This window comes from Humulus lupulus, chromosome 9, assembly GCF_963169125.1.
Source record: "Humulus lupulus chromosome 9, drHumLupu1.1, whole genome shotgun sequence".
Classification (NCBI taxonomy): Eukaryota; Viridiplantae; Streptophyta; class Magnoliopsida; order Rosales; family Cannabaceae; genus Humulus; species Humulus lupulus.
The window spans coordinates 1,756,962-1,775,350 of NC_084801.1; the positions used below are offsets into that span (position 1 = coordinate 1,756,962).

General features: G+C 34.9%; 3 protein-coding genes across 5 annotated transcripts; all 3 read right to left on the bottom strand.

Annotated features, from left to right (window-relative positions):
• Positions 1 to 259: 259 nt before the first annotated feature.
• LOC133802249 (APO protein 3, mitochondrial-like) lies at positions 260 to 4,197 on the bottom strand. Of its 2 annotated transcripts, none has more exons than XM_062240520.1 (4): positions 3,950 to 4,197; positions 2,090 to 2,551; positions 1,348 to 1,775; positions 260 to 1,027 (listed from the first exon to the last, which is right to left on the bottom strand). In XM_062240520.1, exons 2-4 carry the CDS (start codon positions 2,467 to 2,469, stop codon positions 618 to 620), a joined length of 1,218 nt encoding a protein of 405 aa, XP_062096504.1. In that variant the 5' UTR covers positions 2,470 to 2,551; positions 3,950 to 4,197; the 3' UTR covers positions 260 to 617. The 2 variants fall into 2 exon arrangements, with proteins under 2 accessions (XP_062096504.1, XP_062096503.1); XM_062240519.1 differs by having other exon boundaries at positions 2,090 to 2,581.
• Positions 4,198 to 7,213: 3,016 nt separating this feature from the next.
• On the bottom strand, positions 7,214 to 7,921 carry LOC133802019 (uncharacterized). The gene has a single exon (XM_062240251.1). The coding sequence runs from the start codon at positions 7,919 to 7,921 to the stop codon at positions 7,214 to 7,216; it is 708 nt and encodes a 235-aa protein (XP_062096235.1).
• A 1,591-nt stretch (positions 7,922 to 9,512) lies between these two features.
• Positions 9,513 to 17,732, bottom strand: LOC133802250 (uncharacterized). 2 transcript variants are annotated; one of them, XM_062240521.1, is made up of 17 exons: positions 17,547 to 17,732; positions 16,812 to 16,891; positions 15,793 to 15,913; positions 15,333 to 15,543; positions 15,023 to 15,102; positions 14,779 to 14,817; positions 14,239 to 14,257; positions 13,318 to 13,371; positions 12,319 to 12,446; positions 12,179 to 12,247; positions 11,777 to 11,862; positions 11,548 to 11,657; positions 11,197 to 11,247; positions 10,990 to 11,048; positions 10,683 to 10,727; positions 10,461 to 10,535; positions 9,513 to 10,316 (listed from the first exon to the last, which is right to left on the bottom strand). In XM_062240521.1, exons 2-17 carry the CDS (start codon positions 16,889 to 16,891, stop codon positions 10,200 to 10,202), a joined length of 1,344 nt encoding a protein of 447 aa, XP_062096505.1. In that variant the 5' UTR covers positions 17,547 to 17,732; the 3' UTR covers positions 9,513 to 10,199. The 2 variants fall into 2 exon arrangements, with proteins under 2 accessions (XP_062096505.1, XP_062096506.1); XM_062240522.1 differs by lacking the exon at positions 10,683 to 10,727.
• Between the last annotated feature and the right edge of the window lie 657 nt (positions 17,733 to 18,389).

The window sequence follows — 18,389 nt, forward strand, 5'->3', positions numbered from 1 at the left end:
ATTTCTCAAAAATTGACGAGATGCATGTCATAACTATTATGTACAACATTATGCAAAAAAAAATTAAATTAAAATTTCTCCAAATATCGAAAATAGAAAACACCATTATGATAGGGACAAAAGTGATACCCTACCTAAAAAAAATTCATATGTATATTCTTATATTGATACTTGCATAATTTGCAAATTACTAAATTTCAACACCAAATGATATTTATTTATTTCCTTATTTTGACACCCAAAAAGAAGAAAAAAAATATCATTCTTGTAAACCTATTGCACTTGCTTATGCCTTTGGAGTGTTGGGTGGATCCATATGACACATTTTAGAGCATAACAAATTTGAAATGGATTGGATTGGATTGGATTGCATTGCAGGGCACCAAAGTAGCATTACTTTGTAATAAAAGGCCTCACAACAAGCATGCCATAAGTACCACTAGAGGAACAGTTGTCAATCTCAAGTGTTGTCTCCATCAAACTAGCATTGCTCCATCCATACCAATAACTCCACCACCGCAGCAAATTTACTTTAGTACCTAAGTATGTTCCAAGGACTACTGTCTTTTAAGGTATATGTCTAATCTCACCAACAAAGGCAGCCTCCTCCTAAAGGCTTAAACAACCAACTTCACTTCGTCTAATTCTGGCACTGCAACATCTTCCCTCATCAAAGAAGTATACTTCTCATCCACACGTGCACCGGCTCGTGCAAATAGTTCGACCACTGCTGGTAATTTACCATAGTACCTACTCAAGCTATGTTCTAGTGGCTCTTCTCTTTTAAAGTCTTTGACATGCCATACGTACACTGGAGGAACTATGTCGTCAATTGTGGCCGCCTGCCATGCATGTTGCCCGTCCCTCATTTGGTGCTTGAAAGCTTGGCAATTCCTTACTCTATGGCCTTTAGGACCAACTTGAACCTCTGAACAATACCCACAAGTGTGGGCAACATACTTCTCCATGAGTTTCGATCCTTCGTATCGCATTGCCTCCCATGCCTCCATGCCTCGAGCAGCAATGGCTGTAAAATCACCATAACAGCATATATGAGAGCATACCCATCTAGGGAAAGAGGAATAGTAAATAGGGCATTTCTTCATTTTTCACTTGCAATAAACACTCAAAGTTTTGCACAAAATCCCAAAGACGATACTAGGAGAATGATAGCAAGAAACAATCTGGATAAAACTAAAAATGACGCAAGTTCAAAAAGAGGAGAAGTAAAACAAGATATGGCAATTCCAATTATGCGGACATGTGTGTATCGTACTATGCTTCTCTAACAAAACACAAATATCTTATGAAAATTTAAAATAGTTCACGAATTAGAGGAAAGCATACCATGTAGGTCGTCAAAATTGAACTCTATTGACTTGTTATGATGTGCTAAAGACTTCCTTTCCCAGAACCCATATGCATGGATATCTTCGCCTAAGGATTCTTCTTTGGGAAACTTCTTCTCAAAATCCACAATTCTACCAGAGACGCTGTAAACAGGGCAGGTTCTTCGCCTTGTAGGGTGCTCAAGCATGTCCACCCCAGCTTGAACACACAATTCAACAATTGCAGGGATCCTATCCACTTCAAGTCGCTCATTATGTGAAACGGCTCTTCCTATTCGGTCATACAAATGAAAAGATTCAATGACGGGTAAAACATGTTCTACACCCCCTCTTGTCCAAGTATGCTCTTTGCTTGTTAGGCTACCAGGAACATCACATGTTCTAATTTTATGGGGAGGATGACCAACATGAACTTCTTCACACAACCTATCCAAAAGATTGAAAAGTTGGAAACTAAGACATGTCTCTAACCTTATTCTTAAAAAGAGTAATATCCAAATCCAAACCCAACCCAACAAAAAATAAACAATCCACCCACATAGAATTAAATTAATATAGCAGCAGTTATGTTATCTATCTTGCTCAAACACCGGTTATTTGCATTCATAATTTACTAAAGAACAAAGTAGCGCAACAGAGAGTAAAACCCTAAAAATATGGGCTATGCATCTCTAACTACACATAAAGAAACACCAATTGCAATAACTTGGATGATGGAGAAATGAGGTCTAGTTTCATACCTGCATGAATATATAGCAATGCTATTGGCTACCCTCGAAACACAAGACAATAGTTCGGATCTAGCAGCCAAAACTTTGTGAGCAACTGGGATTAATCCCTTAACCAGCAGCCCATTATCAGGAGGATGTAAGCTTATCTCGTTCACACTATCTCTTTCTTTCCTCTTCAATCTAGCCTCACGTTTGAGTTCGTTAAAAGTTTTAACTAGTGGCTTTCTCTCGGTCCTCTTAAGCTTTTGGGGTAGCTCAGTAAGAGAAGCCCCAGCTGAGTACCAACCATAAGAATGCTTGAGTGCAGCACAACCGGTCAACGTTTGAACAGAGTTTTGGGTTACTAGCTCAAGCAGGTATGAAATGCTTTGAACTCGTATACGAAACATTGTAACTCACGAGTATTGGCCCAGTCCGTCGATGTACATGGCAAAACTGAGACAGCTTCACCTTCACGTTCTCATCAAGCGCCTGTAGAGTAGGTGTCAGAGTGAGCAAGAGCTGAAAAAAATGAAATGAGAGAAAAGAGATGAAATGATCAAATGAGTGTTAATTTATACATAGCAAGATTACTTGATAGTTGAGTAAGAGTGTTAATTTATACATAGCAAGATTACATCCAAGAAAACACTCATTTCTCTAACTACCTATAAGAGAACATAAATAGTATATATAGAGAGAAGATGTACTGAGACAACAACTGAAGGCTTCATTATTATCTTTTCAAAAGGAAAAAAAAAAGACAAAACTTGTGGGATTCGTTCCAAAAATAAGCAACAACTTCAAAAAGAGTAGTTTTTTTTCCCTGTATTTCTCACAGCAACACCATTAGTCTATTTACAAGCTAATAGAAAACAGGTACAATAATAATGAGGAATCAACAAAGATTAATTCACCTAGAGAAATGCAGACAAACAATAAGAACAACACCTGAGAGCTGAGAAGCTAGATAGTTTGAGATGCAATATTTCAAAGTGAACATCATTGTCCCACCCAACAGGCTATCTTGCAATAATTTAGAATACCAATCCATTTTGGGGACATTTGAAAATTAGAGTACGTGTATACAAGATTCATAAATTAATTATTAGCTAAATAACAATCTTACCCAAGCTCAATAATATTTCTTAAGAAAACTTTGCCAATAATACTATTTTGCTTTATTTCTTCATTTTTATATATAGTCTAACTTTTAAGCAAAAAGACATCAATAACCAGTGTTGAAGTTGTTAATATATTTTGACCAAAAATTTAGATATTTAGGAAATTATGAAATAAATAAATAAAGTAAATAATGAGTGGCAATATTTAAACAATCGGTCTTTTGTGAATGATTAAAAAGATAGTATAGATCGCAAATGATCATCTCAATTAGTTTACGTTGAAAAGTAAAGATAATATAAAATCTTATTTAACTTTAGACTCTTAATTAGTTTACGTTAATATCTAGAAACTAATTTCCAATCATGCCATGTATGAGCTCATATCTACATAATAAAGAAAAGAACATCACAGTAATAATAACACATTGCTTCTGTTTGTTTCTTAATTAGAAATAGACACTTTATTATGCCAAAATGGTTTTATAAATTTAGAGTAATCTAACAAAGAAAGCAAGATGTGAAGAAAACATAAACATAGGCAGAGTGAGAGTGAGAGAGAAGCACAGAGTGCAGCATTTTTACAAACACCTCACATGCACAGAACAGAAGCTATATGGTGGAAGAGCGAGATAAACACCTTCTAAAGTGTTTGATTAGTATGTATATGCAGGCCCAGTTTTCCAATTGAAACCACCAGGCACCTGGTGAAGTGGCTGCCTAAGTGCAACTTAAGATCCAAAAAAGAACAGAAAAGAAATGGCTTTACCTAATAGTAATGAAGGTGAAGCTGAAGCTTGGATTTTGATGAGTTTAGCTCAAGGGACTCAACGATCAGAAAGAAGCCAAGTAGTTCTTGAAGAAGAACCAATTCAAATTCATTCACCTTCTCTTCTCTTCTCTTCGGGAAAGAAAAGAAGAAGAAGCCAACGTTACGTTGTTTGTTTTGGTTTGGGGCTGTAACTTACTACTAAGGGGGCGTGTTTGGTACGGTGTGGAATTGGAAGGTAAAATCTAACTCATTGCTAAATTTATTTTGAATGGTTTAGAGGTTTGTATAACTCATTTAAATATTTGAGTTTCACATTCCTTTAATCTAAACTCTCCTCTAATTCTACTCCCTAAATCCAAACATCGTATCAAACACCCCCTAACTTATATAATATGACATTCTCCAGCAATTTGCATTTACTAAAATACCCTTACTCAAACTAAACCAAATAAAAACTCAAACTTTACTCTTCTACACTAAGATAAACTTTGGTCGGTCACTAGAATCACAATCCTATTGCTAGTAAAAACGTAGGAATGTTATTCAGAAGTGTTTGAGATAGTTGCTGCAGAAATAAAAAGGAACGAAATTACCGAATAATAATCTGGGTTGAGTCAGAGACTAGGTCGCTCTCTTTAAGACGTTCGCGGCACTGCCCAGAGATGTACAAGCAGACTATCAGCCCCGTCGTCCTCAGGATAAAATAGTCCAGTCTAGACACTGTATCGGACCTCCAATGCACCGTAGAGAACCGTCGATTACCACACCCCAATGAATGTTACTGCTCGGATAAATTTTTTCCAAAAAATAATAAAATGCACACCACACCAACCAGCCTAACGTCGGTGCGCGCGTGTGGTGGTCAGGTGAGCATTTGTGTGACTCCTCCCTCTTCCACAAAAGTGGGTACCCCTTGGGGCACAACCCCAAAGCTCAAGTCTACTATCTATATACCCTTACGAAGGAGTATTCTAAAACAATATGGGACTCTTCCTCTAGGGAGTCGTTAAAGCACATTTTCTATTTTTTTTTAATAATTTACTCTTATATAGAAAAGTTCCAACAACAATTCATTGAAAGAACCATATTTAGTTATGCTTTGGCACTTAGTACTTGTGATATGCTTATACGGGTAGAGAAGATTGTGTTGTATTACTCTTCCTTGTCTCCTGTAATTTTCCATGAGAAATTCTTTTCACATTAGTTGGTATTCTGCTGTACAATTGCAGGCCTTGGAAGAGTACAAGTTTTTACAGTCCCTTGAACATACAAGTCAGTTCATAGAAAAGTTGGAGAAAGAGCTTGAAGAGTATCTGAAGCACCTTGCTCGGTTCAAGCAAGGAAAAGAAGAAGCACAAAAAGATTCTATGGTTAATACACACTCACACAATAGTCTTGTTTAATACTGAGGAATTTGTCAAAATCACAAATTTGCAAAATAACATTTCATTTTATTTTTATTTTAAATTTATTAAAAATTAATGAAGTGGTACTCATTTAATTTAAAAAAATTACATTAACAACAAACCCTAAAATCTCTAAAGTCACGATATTCTTCTCTTCTCTTCTCCTCACCATCTGCTTTCTTCCATTGCTAAGACCAAAAAGACCAGCCCTCCACTCCAAAAGTCCCTAAAGTCACGTACCCTTCTCTTTTCCTCTCCATTTACTTTCTTCCATTGCTAAGACCAAAAAGACCAGCCCTCCACAAGTCTTTCTCCCTAAAGTCACGATACCCTTCTCTTCTCCTCTCCATTTGCTTTCTTCCATTGCTAAGACCAAAAAGACTAGCCCTCCACTCCATTTCTTTCTTAGCCACAGTCAATACCTTTCTCTTTTCCTTCTTCTTCTTCTTGTCTTCTTCATCAACGACCAATCCCCCCCTTCCCCTATTTGTAGTAAGACTAAAAAAACTCTTATCTTCTTTTCATTCTCCATTAATATTTTTGGGATTTTGTTCTTCATTCTCTTATTTGCAATAATTATTCTTCCATAATTGTATGGAATCAACCAATGATGTATTAACTACAGTTCCCACACCATCAAACGAATGTGAACAAGTAAGTATTATGATTTTTTATTTTTTTTCTACATGAAAATTAGTGTTTGAATGTTATCTTTATCATATAAAAATGAACGAAAAAAATAGATAAAATGCAACAATCAATTTTACACTTTGCATTTCGAAATTTTCATTATTCAATACTTGAAAATTAAAAAAATGAAGTTGATTCATAGTAACAATTTGCAAAAAATATGAAAATATAGACTATACATTGCGACTATGTACGACCCTATGATTTGCGAAATATATGAAATATATTGTATGACCGTGTGCGACCCTATGCGACCATGTGGGTCACAAATGGTCGCGCATGGTCGCACAATGTCTTTTAGTTAAATTTTTGCATAAAGTCGCTTAGTTAATAAATTTGGGTTGTTTAGTTAAATTTGTAATTCATGTTATAGTTTTTTTATTTATATTCTTATTATTTATATTAATTTATATATTTTTATTCATTTGACAAATTATTATTGTAGATGCCCAGAACTGTATTAGCGACAGAGCTTCCTTGTATACCCCATGTCATTACTACTAATACAATTGCAAAATCTAAAGTTACCATCAAATCTCCGCTGAGTGTAATAGACCAAATAAAAGATTGGCTTTCAAATTCTAACAAGGTTATTTTTAAACATTACACCCAGTTGGGTCGTTTGTTGGACCTCGACACTCGAGGCTCTTTCCCTGGCACCTTAGCAAACCAGATAGTTTTGAGGATGGTAGATTGTCAAAAGAGACATGAGTTATGGTTTTTGATTAATGGCAAACCTATGAGGTTTTCTCTCCAAGAGTTTGCAATAGTATCTGGATTGTACACTAGTGGCGGACCAACACCTGAAGAAATGAAGGTTGTTTCTTCTGAGAAAAATTTAAAGAAAAAGCACTTCAATGACAAGATGTCTATTAAAATAGAGGACATAGCTAGTGCTCTAGATAGCATATCGAAAGAATGTAGGACTAAGGACAGAGTGAAGTTGTGCTTTATCTATTTGCTCAGCGCATTTCTAATAATGCCAAATTCTGGTTCGATAGTAGATCTTAAATGGGTACAACTAGTGGACAAGCTGACATATGGCTACAATTATGGAGCATGTGGACAATCGGGACATAATTCGAAAAAATGTCCTAGTCGAATATATCTAGCTTGTCCACTAGTTGTAGCCATTTAAGATCTACTATCGAACCAGGATTTGGCATTACAATGGACTTGGAATCTCCTTCTCAGTGGGATTATTCTTCATATCTTTTTTCGTGATTTGCTCTATTAGTTTCTCATATGTCAGCTTCCCCCAACAATATTTGTCAAATATATCTAGCTTGTCCACTAGTTGTAGCCATTTAAGATCTACTATCGAACCAGGATTTGGCATTATTAGAAATGCGCTGAGAAAATAGATAAAGCACAACTTCACTCTGTCCTTAGTCCTACATTCTTTCGATATGGTATCTAGAGTACTAGCTATGTCCTCTATTTTAATAGACATCTTGTCATTGAAGTACTTTTTCTTTAAATTTTTCTCAGAAGAAACAACCTTCATTTCTTCAGGTGTTGGTCCGCCACTAGTGTACAATCCAGATACTATTGCAAACTCTTGGAGAGAAAACCTCATAGGTTTTCCATTAATCAAAAACCATAACTCATGCCTCTTTTGGCAATCTACCATCCTCAAAACTATCTGGTTTGCTAAGGTGCCAGGGAAAGAGCTTCGAGTGTCGAGGTCCAACAAACGACCCAACTGGGTGTAATGTTTAAAAACAACCTTGTTAGAATTTGAAAGCCAATCTTTTATTTGGTCTATTACACTCAGCGGAGATTTGATGGTAACTTTAGATTTTGCAACTGTATTAGTAGTAATGACATGGGGTATACAAGGAAGCTCTGTCGCTAATACAGTTCTGGGCATCTATAATAATAATTTTCCAAATGAATAAAAATATATAAATTAATATAAATAATAAGAATATAAATATAAAAACTATAACATGAATTACAAATTTAACTAAACAACCCAAATTTATTAACTAAGCGACTTTATGCAAAAATTTAACTAAAAGACCTTGTGCGACCATTTGCGACCCACATGGTCGCACACGGTCGTACAGTATATTTCGCAATCATGTGCGACCATGTGGGTCGCATAGGGTCGCACATAGTCGCACTGTATAGTCTATATTTTCATATTTTTTGCAAATTGTTACTATGAATCAACTTCATTTTTTTTAATTTTCAAGTATTGAATAATGAAAATTTCGAAATGCAAAGTGTAAAATTGATTGTTGCATTTTATCTATTTTTTCGTTCATTTCTATATGATAAAGATAACATTCAAACAATAATTTTCATGTAGAAAAAAATAAAAAATCATAATACTTACTTGTTCACATTCATTTGATGGTGTGGGAACTGTAGTTAATACATCATTGGTTGATTCCATTACAATTATGGAAGAATAATTATTGCAAATAAGATAATGAAGAACAAAATCCCAAAAATATTAATGGAGAATGAAAAGAAGATAAGAGTTTTTTTAGTCTTACTTCAGATAGGGGATTGGTCGTTGATGAAGAAGACAAGAAGAAGAAGAAGGAAAAGAGAAAGGTATTGACTGTGGCTGGTCTTTTTGGTCTTAGCAGAGGAAGAAAGAAATGGAGTGGAGGGCTATTCTTTTTGGTCTTAGCAATGGAAGAAAGCAAAGGGAGAGGAGAAGAGAAGGGTATCGGGACTTTAGGGAGAAAGTCTTGTGGAGGGCTGGTCTTTTTGGTCTTAGCAATGGAAGAAAGCAAATGGAGAGGAAAAGAGAAAGGTACGTGACTTTAGGGACTTTTGGAGTGGAGGGCTGGTCTTTTTGGTCTTAGCAATGGAAGAAAGCAAAGGGTGAGGAGAAGAGAAGAGAAGGATATCGTGACTTTAGGGATTTTAGGGTTTGTTGTTAATGTGATTTTTTAAAATTAAATGAGTGTCACTTCATTAATTTTTAATAAATTAAATAAATTTACAATAAAAATAAAATGAAATGTTATTTTGCAAATTTCAATTTGTTACGTGGTCATTTTGACAAATTCCTCTGATTCAGGGATCAATATCTTTTATGGTATCAGAGCCTAGGTTCTTCTTCTTCTCTTCTCTTTCGTCATTTTTTTCACCTCTATATTAATGGTTGCCTCAAACATCCATCCTGCCACCACCATCACCAATATTAAAAGAGTCATCCCCATCACTCTTGATTTCGAAAGCAACGAACACAAGGGAGAATAAGATACTCAGGCGGAGGAGGGGTCGCCGTCGATGGAGAGTCAATAGCGAAGGGCAGCATCGCGACTGAGTAGTAGTGAGTTGAGAAGGCGAGTGAAGTCAGTTAGAGCGGTGAGTAATAGTAGTAGTCACTCACTCAAACCACAAATTTCTATTCTAGTCAATTATTGTGTCATTTTCACAAATTATCAATAATGTGCAAATTATTAATAAACTATGAAATTTCTATCCTACCAAATCAGTTACTCCAAATTATTATTTGTTTATTTATTATAAGTAAAATGAATTTGGTTACAATCTTCTCATCAATATAAACACATCTAAAAAAATTACACAAAAAACACAATGACAAACCCAGAATTTTCTACAACTATTAGTTTATTGCACACGTGACTAATTTTATTGTGCGAGTGAAAAGTAACATATTTAAACTTTGTTTTATGCACTATAAATTATGAGTAATTTATGTTCTAAATAACAACAATATACAAAGTTATTGAAAAAATTACACCGAAAATCATCCAGATACCAAAAACATAAAAGGTGGACCAGTACAACCAAAATGGGGGGTGCACTAAAGAATCCCCTTTATTTTAAGAGGTAGAAATTGTCATTTGACAAGAAGGAAAGGAACATTGTCAGTATATTACTTGTCCAACTTTTATCTTCTGATTTTCATTCATTCCATGTTAGTCAATAGTAACCTCAAGAACTACCAGTTTGTGTAGTAGCCCCAACTTTTCACCAACTTTTCTTTTCAGGTAATTGAAAGAGTCTTGTAGAGAGTTACATATTTCAGGAGGTAAAATTAATAAAACAAGGTAAAGATTGCATGTTGTATACTCATTTTCAAGGACATTCTCATCTCAATGGCTTTTGTACAGAAGAGTATCTCTGGTTCCTATTCTTCATAGCAAGTTTTGGCTTTGTTAGTGTTGAAGCTTCTTCCACAAGTAATATGCTCTCCTGATGACTGGATCAACTGAAAATCCTTCTGCATAGGCACCCATTGCAGTTAAGAGGCTACTGAACCTCTCCCCATTATCCTGCATCCATCAATATTAGCAATGACACAGCCAACCTTTCAAAGAATCAAATGTGGCTGATACCATCATATCTAGCTCAATTCAGTTAGGATCATTGATCAATATGTCCCTATAAAATGACGATAGAACTAGGATAGTACAAACCTCTGGATGCTTAAATATGAGATCTTCAGTGACAAATGGTACCATGTAGAATGGAAGATCCGAACGCAAAAGCACCTGTGATAATTGTCATGCACTCAAATAATTATATCCCAGAACAGAACAATATTCATTTCAAGAGGAAACCAAACCTTGAAGAAACAAAGGGAAAGCAACTAAACAAAACTCAAAAGGGCAAAGGGTTAGCTATGTTAATATAATTACCAAGTTCTTGCTTAAAAGAGCTTGATCAGCATTTGTTATCAAGGTCTACAAGAAATATGGAATCGATCATGAGTTAGTTTATACTTGACTTGCAATCTTTACAAACCTAAAAGTTAAAACAAATGGCACGATATATTTCTAGTATCAATACTATATATAACAAACTCACCAAAATTTGTTTGGCAGTTAGCATGCATTGTCTCTTAAAGTAAAGAAGAAATATAGAGAAAGAACATGAACGTTACAATAAATGGATCTTATAAGTTACAATATCAAACCAGTCATATAACTGATAGTGCTTGCTTGCCTTTCTAATACGATCCTCCTTAATCTCATCAACTCGTTGCAGCAAAGTCTCTATATTGCCTGCCAAATAAATATTGATAGCAATTACGTGCTCGATACCTTATATATCATAATAAAAAACGAGTGGAAAGACTGAACAAAAATCACTTTGGAATATAAGAAAGAAACCCATTTTCAGCAGATAGTAAGAGTCATATGATATGCATACCGAATCTAGAGATTAGTTGCACCGCATTAACTTCTCCAATTCCTTCAACTCCTGCATTGAACTATCATAAGTACTTTTTTTTTTTTTGAAACTAAGCTCTCCACATCCAGTTACAGGCATTTCTATGGCATGGGCTTGGGCTTATAATTCAAGCATATACTTTCAAATATGTATTTTCCTATCTAAAATGCATAACATATTGAGTGCATTAGGATTTCAATTCTGACAGGCAGATGGAGTCCATTCTATTAGTTCTTAAGGACAACTGGTAAGAAATTTAAAAAAAAATGTAAATAAAAAGATCTATGAAGATTTCTTTTCAACTTTCTCACAATCAGAAGTACTTATCACCTGGAATATTATCTGATCTGTCACCCACAAGTGCGAGAATGTCAACGAACTGAGAAGGTTCTAGGGCTCCATATCTTTTAGCAAAATCCTCTACTCCAAATGAAACCATTCTGGAAAGGGTGAAAAACACTTGGGTCAATTTCAAAATTCCCTGGATGGCAAAAGACATTAATAAAAGAGAAAGAAATTTAAATCTTTCTACTTGAGCTGTGTCACTTTTGATACTTACTCACCACCACGTGGAGCAATTCGAAGAAGGCGCAATGAAGGAGACAAGATCTGGAAGAAGTCTTTATCTGGGGACACAACTCGTACCTGACAAAAACACAAGGCAATCAAGAGACACTAAGCACAAGGAAAAACAACAAGAACGTACAGCCTAATTAATTTCAAGAAATGTTTTTCCATGGCACCTCGTTGATCACCTTAATTTCTGAGAAGAATATGCAGTTATTCAAAATGCAATCATATTTTAAAATTAAATTTTAAAGAAAACACATCAAACTATTTAGATTTCAAGCACAAAAAATAAATGAAGTGTTGAAAGTTCATACAAAGAAACTACATCATTATATTCATTTTTTGGAAATTCTCCTTCCTTTCGCATTTAAATTTTCAGAAAAATACCTACCTTGTATCCAGCATCAACACTTCTAAGAGCCAAAGTTCCAATCACATCATCAGCTTCTACACCAGGCACCTGTGTTATAAGATTAGTGAGTAATCAACTGCCAAGGAAAGCCATCTAGATCTCTGATGCACAGCTATTACCTCAATAACCTTAATGGACATGGCCTTGATGGATGCTTTTAAGTATTGAAGTCCCTGAACTATAGTATCAGGAGTTGGAGGCCGATTGCTCTTGTACGAGGGATAAAGCGTATGACGAAAATTCCTACCTAAAAATAAATAATTTGCATATAAGAAGCCATAAGTTTTAAAAACTGCCAGCACAGCATATAATTTAATGGCAAAAAATTCAATGCACAAAAAAGTGCCAAGAGCAACAATCATCTGTGTAAAAATTAATCTTCAAGTCTATCCAAAGAATCTAAATTTATAAAAGAAAAATGTTTCACAAGAACTTTTCCCTTTGGAGAATGCAAAGCACATTAGAACTCAAAAATTACAAATTTTATGGATTTGGATGAAGTTCCTTTAAAAACAAAAAACAAAAATAGCACCAAGTTTGATGGCACACTTCTGACTAGTCAACCAGAGCCTGGATTCAACTCATTCAAATCTCCCAAGATGCTCAAAAACCATCTTCTTGCACAGCAAGGGAGAAACTAGTAAGAAGTGTTCATCTATGCGTTGATCTCAGCTCTATTCCTAAGTGGAAATGTACATGTGCCAATTGCCAAAAGAGCAGATGAATTAAAGAACCATCTGATTTCGGAAAATTGAAGAGAATGCAATGATGGTTTTTTTTTTTATGGTGGCTATCTTTCATAAAACATAAAGCAAAAAATAAGCACTATTCCATCCCTCATCGGGTAGAGCAAGCCAGCTATATAGAGAAGAGCATGGAATGTGTTTATAGCTTGCTCTACCTGAGTGCTTAAAACTAGAGTTCCTTGCACTTTCAAAAGATATTCACGAATCACTGTGACATATTTTGTCAGAAAGCCCTACCATACCCTATAAAACACTATGCATCCATAACTTCCCACCTGCAAACTATGATTTTTTAGATTTTTATAAAAAATTGGCCTAACTTTCTCAACATCGATATGTGCAACAAAACTAAAACTATGACTAAAAACATACCTTTTGCCATAAAACTTTCTTTGGATGAATTATATGTTTGACCAAATGGAAATCCTGAAAAGAGAAGATCTATCTTATCAAAAATTGACAGGAAACAGTGGTACACAAAAACAAATTTTCTTGAAAAAACGTGAAAACTCGTAAATTATTTAGTGAAAATGGGAGAAGGAGGGTTATTCGATAACAGCTCAACATCTTTCCTATGAGATGCAAGCCAAATGTGACTCAACTAGGGGATACATCTTCATGTCCTATTGCATGAGAAACAAGGGAGTATCAACAGTAGTAGCATACAACAGTGTTTCAACTTCTTTACCATGAGATGCCGACACATAGTTACTCAATTTGGTGATACGTCTTCGTGTCCTATTGGACGAGAAAACAATAAGAGAGAGAGAGAGAGAGAGAGAGAGAGAGAGAGAGAGAGAGATGCACAACTCTTGATCATTATGATTCACAATGAAACCTAAAATAAACATAAGTGTTGGTATCTGTTGACAATTATGATTCTTAAATGACAATTATTATCTGTTGACAATTTAATTTTGAGATAGATATAGTGTTATGATAAAATTTTAAAATCAAAGAATAATTGAACAATAATAAAATTCTCTGGGAGAACTCTAGCTACCCAAAGCGACCACTAAGTTTTGTCGTTCAAAATCTAAACTCAAAAATCCAGCCATAACTAGATAACTAAACGCACAGGTCTACTTAATTTCCCAATTATATTTAGGAATTGCCCTTAGGCAACTTACTAAAGAGAATATAGTCAAATCAACAGCTTTGCAAAACATAAGGAAGTTTAGAATGACAAAGGAAAAATATGTAGCGGAACTTTAAATTATAACAACTAAAAACCATGGCAACAATAAAGAAAAACAAGTGGAAAGTAGAAGATGTCCCAATTTAATATCTCACCATCATGGTCAAACACCACCTGCATAAAAGGGTAAAGAAAGAAGAAAAGAAACATGAGAAACATTATCCAACTAAAAGGTAAAAGGATTTTCAATTAGAAGAAGGAAATGTATAGATGCAGACAGAACCTAGTAAAAGTGACAGAGGCTGCTCACAAAGTTTTATTTAAACAAGAAGCCAGAATGACCCAGCAATACAACATATTGATGCTGTTCTTCCTAAATTTCTACAACTTTCAATGATGTTTAATAACTGTTATAGTCCCAGATGTCAAGTTTCAATGAGCCTATTGGCCCTTTATTCTCCCATGATAAATGCATGGCATATACTCAAGGTCCTAGTGAGATAAACAACTATTTTAGGTGGAAATTCTACAATCTACAAATGATCTCTATTCAATTGAGGGGTGAGTTTCAGAACACAAACAAAAGGAAAACAAGCCCATCCAGCAAATAATGGGAGCAAGAACATGGAATGCAAATTAGAGATAATATGATTCAATGGATGGGTAAGTAAAATTGCGATGAAAAATAAACATACCGCAATATGGGAAGGGACAAATTCCAAAACATCAATAATCTGCAAAATTCAAAAGGGATGAATTTACTTAGACCTAATCTGCCATTTGTATAGTGCATATAAGTGAAAATTATCATCCAAAAAGAAACACAACTCTCGCAAGCATACACATGTGCACCCGAAAATGTAAAATAATTTAACAATTTTTAGACTCACAAAAGAAAGGAGAAACTATCATAAGCCAACAATTCTTAATATCACTTACAAGAGAAAGTGCTGTAAATACAGTCAGCACCCAGTCTCCATTACCATCAGCATGTGATAGGAGCCCATGGTGCAACTTCGCTATTTTAAGGAAAGGTAGATAGCATGTTAGTGGGTCACATACTCAAGAACTGTAAAAGACAAAGTACATTTCTCCAATCTATCCAGGCCAGCATAGTATACAAATAAAGCCAATAAGAAAGGCAATTCATCTAATCTAGCATAACATTGAACCTATTTCAAAACACAGAGAAAGATTTGGAGTGTAACCAAAACAAATAACGTCGAGAAGAGAAAACTATACTGTTTACCTAAAAGCTTGTAGTAAGCTCTATAAATGATAGACGTGCCATCAATGAGCATCAATCTACCGTCCAAAGAATTATTGTCTACATCCTTTTCATCTGAAGAAACTAGTCCACCTTGGTGCAATGTACCTTTTGCACAAAGGGTTGCACTCCTCTCCTCATGAACACCCCCAACTAAATCTGAATCCAAACCACTGGATTTTACACAATAACCCTGGAAATTTATAATAAGTTGCACATCAGGTCAAACAGGCAAAAGGGTCGATGAATAAGAAAGGATATTCCATAAACTTGTGACAAGCCTCTTCTACCATTGACTCTGGAAAGTGAGAAGCAAAATCAAACTAAGAGCTTTGAAACAAATCATGGATGTTGTTGTGTCCAAAAAGAAGAATATAACTCTTTCTGGGAATGATTTCAAACCCAAATAAGAAAATACATATAGTAATTAGTATAACATTGCCTTTGTGGATAAGGCGAGCAAAGGGCGAAGCAAACGAGGTTTGTTTGAGCTGTTGAAGCGATTGAGTCCAACTCCAACACTCCGAGGGGTTAAGAAGTTTGAACCAAAGAGTTTGAAGCATCTACAAAAGGGGATGAAAATGAAGTTGTGAAGTTTGTCATAACACCATGAATGAAGATTGACAGTATGCCATGAACGAAGATAGAATATTGGTAGTGATCAAGTTTTGAAATTCTTTTCTTTCCCCTCCTCCATTGTCTTTTTTTTAATTAAAATATATATACAAAAAAATTTAATAAAAAAAATATTGGGTCTTTTACCTCAAAAAATTCCTTAAGAGAACTGCTAAGTTCAAATAGCATATAATTTTCAAAGCAGCTCTCTGCCGCATATCATCTCTCTCTTTCTCTCTCTATCATATCTTAGCCTCACTCTCTCTTCCACCGTCACATATTTCTGTTGCCACCTCTCTTTGTCGTCTATATCCACTGGCTTTCTATATCTACTGTCGTCTATATACACTCACTCTCTCTGCTCACAGTCCCTCTACATTCAAGAGAGTGTTGTCCTCACACTACAACAACATGCCGCAAGTACCCAAAATGCTCAAATTCTAGTCCAGTGATTAATAAGTCCAAGAAGACAGCAATGGTAATGTAATTTCCTTAAACAAACATTTAAAAGAAACTTGAACCCGTACCATTCAGCCACCAGTCAACAACTTGAGCTAGCTTCAAGTGGCATAATGTAATTTAAATTTTTATCACTAACGATTCTAATCAAGAATTCTGAATCCACAACAAAATGTTTCTTTCATAAACCGACTTATTCTAATAATAATATTTCCCAAAACAAGATTGGTTGAGCCTCTCATTTCCACCTTCATAAACTCTCTTTTTCATCTCATAAATAATAAATATCATATGAAATTTACCCTATTATAAAATTTAAAGATATGAAAATTTTATAGTAAATCTTAATAAACAACTCAATTCATAATGATTTAAAGGCAAAAATACCTGATGCCCCTGATACTGCCTCCCCAGTCACAATAACTAACTATCAGCTTTTGAAGTTGCCAAGTACCTATCTGAGCCATCTGATATGTGAAGTAATAAAATGTACATGTAATCGAAACTCCAAACTCAAGAATACTCACTACAAATTCAGTAAAAAAAAATGGAAACAAGCAAATGGAGAGTCAGCCTAGCAAAACTCTCATTAGAGCATCTTTACAATCATAAGGTGGGCACTGACCAAAACTGTCATAAAAATAAAGCACAAACCATCAAATTATCATTCTTATTGCACCCGAAAATCAACAACTAACTCAAGCTAGCTGGGACATCTAGCGAAAGCCAGTCTTCATAGGGAAAACTATCTTATCTTTACAACATTATAACAAACACATGGTAGGCTACTTAGCAAGACTCAAATTAATGAAAGATACAATATAAATGATGATCTCTCTCAGAAGTTTTACTGAAAACAAGTTTTTAAGTGATGATGCCAAACTCACAAGCTCAACAAAAAGATCAACTTTGCAATCCAAAATATTCACACCAAGCAAACAGCGCAAAGATTAACTTTGCTATCCAAGATAACACAGTGACACACACACACATGTATGTATGTATATATAAATATCATTCAGAGTGAAACATCACCAAAGATACCCAGAAATTAAAGATTCAAACTTTTCAGTTTTCAAAGACTAAATCGGTAAGTGAGAGTCGAGAGTAATAGTGCAATGCCTTATGGTTGTGTGAGAAGAAGTTCCTGAGGCGGAGGTGATGGGCTAATAAGCCGTCGATGGCGAGGGGCGCCGTCGCACTCGAAGCCGTCGACGGTGATGGTGAAGTTAGAGTGGTGAGTAATAGTAGAACTGTACTCGCTCACCCACACAGCCACAATTTTCTATTCTGTATTGTGTCATTTTTACAAATTATCAAGTAACTAGCAAATTATTATTTGCCTCAAAAGTACATACATTATTACATCATTTGTAGCACTTAAGTATCTAAATTATTTTTTTGCCGGGCGGAAGTACTTTTCGTCCATGTTTTGTTGCAACCGTCAGTTTCAACAATTAACTGTATTTGTGACATGTTAGTGAAAATACCAAATTAAATAAATATTTGTAGTGAAAGTATATAATTTAATAGATATATGCGGCAAAAATACTCAAGTTATGAGATATTTGCGGCAAAAGTACCAAGGTTATAAAAAAATTTCATATCACGTGGTGGACTTAGCGGCAAAATAAATAACTGTAACTAAATATAGACAGAAGGTACTTTTGCCAACAAAAAAATAACCTGGGTACTTAAGTACTATAAAGTTAATAATTTTGGTATTTTCGCCACAAATATTTATTTTTATTTCAAGTAAAATTAATTTTATTACAATCTTATTTCATCGATTGGAATTTATTAAACTAACAATAAAACACGGTGAAATTTGTAAAATGGCCACATTTATTTTATACTATGCCACTACGAGGGTCGCTAAGTGTAAATTTAAGACTACATGAGCGACTCTAAAGGTCGTTTAGGATTGTAATTTTTGGGTTGTTCTTGTGACTTCTGTAGTGATTT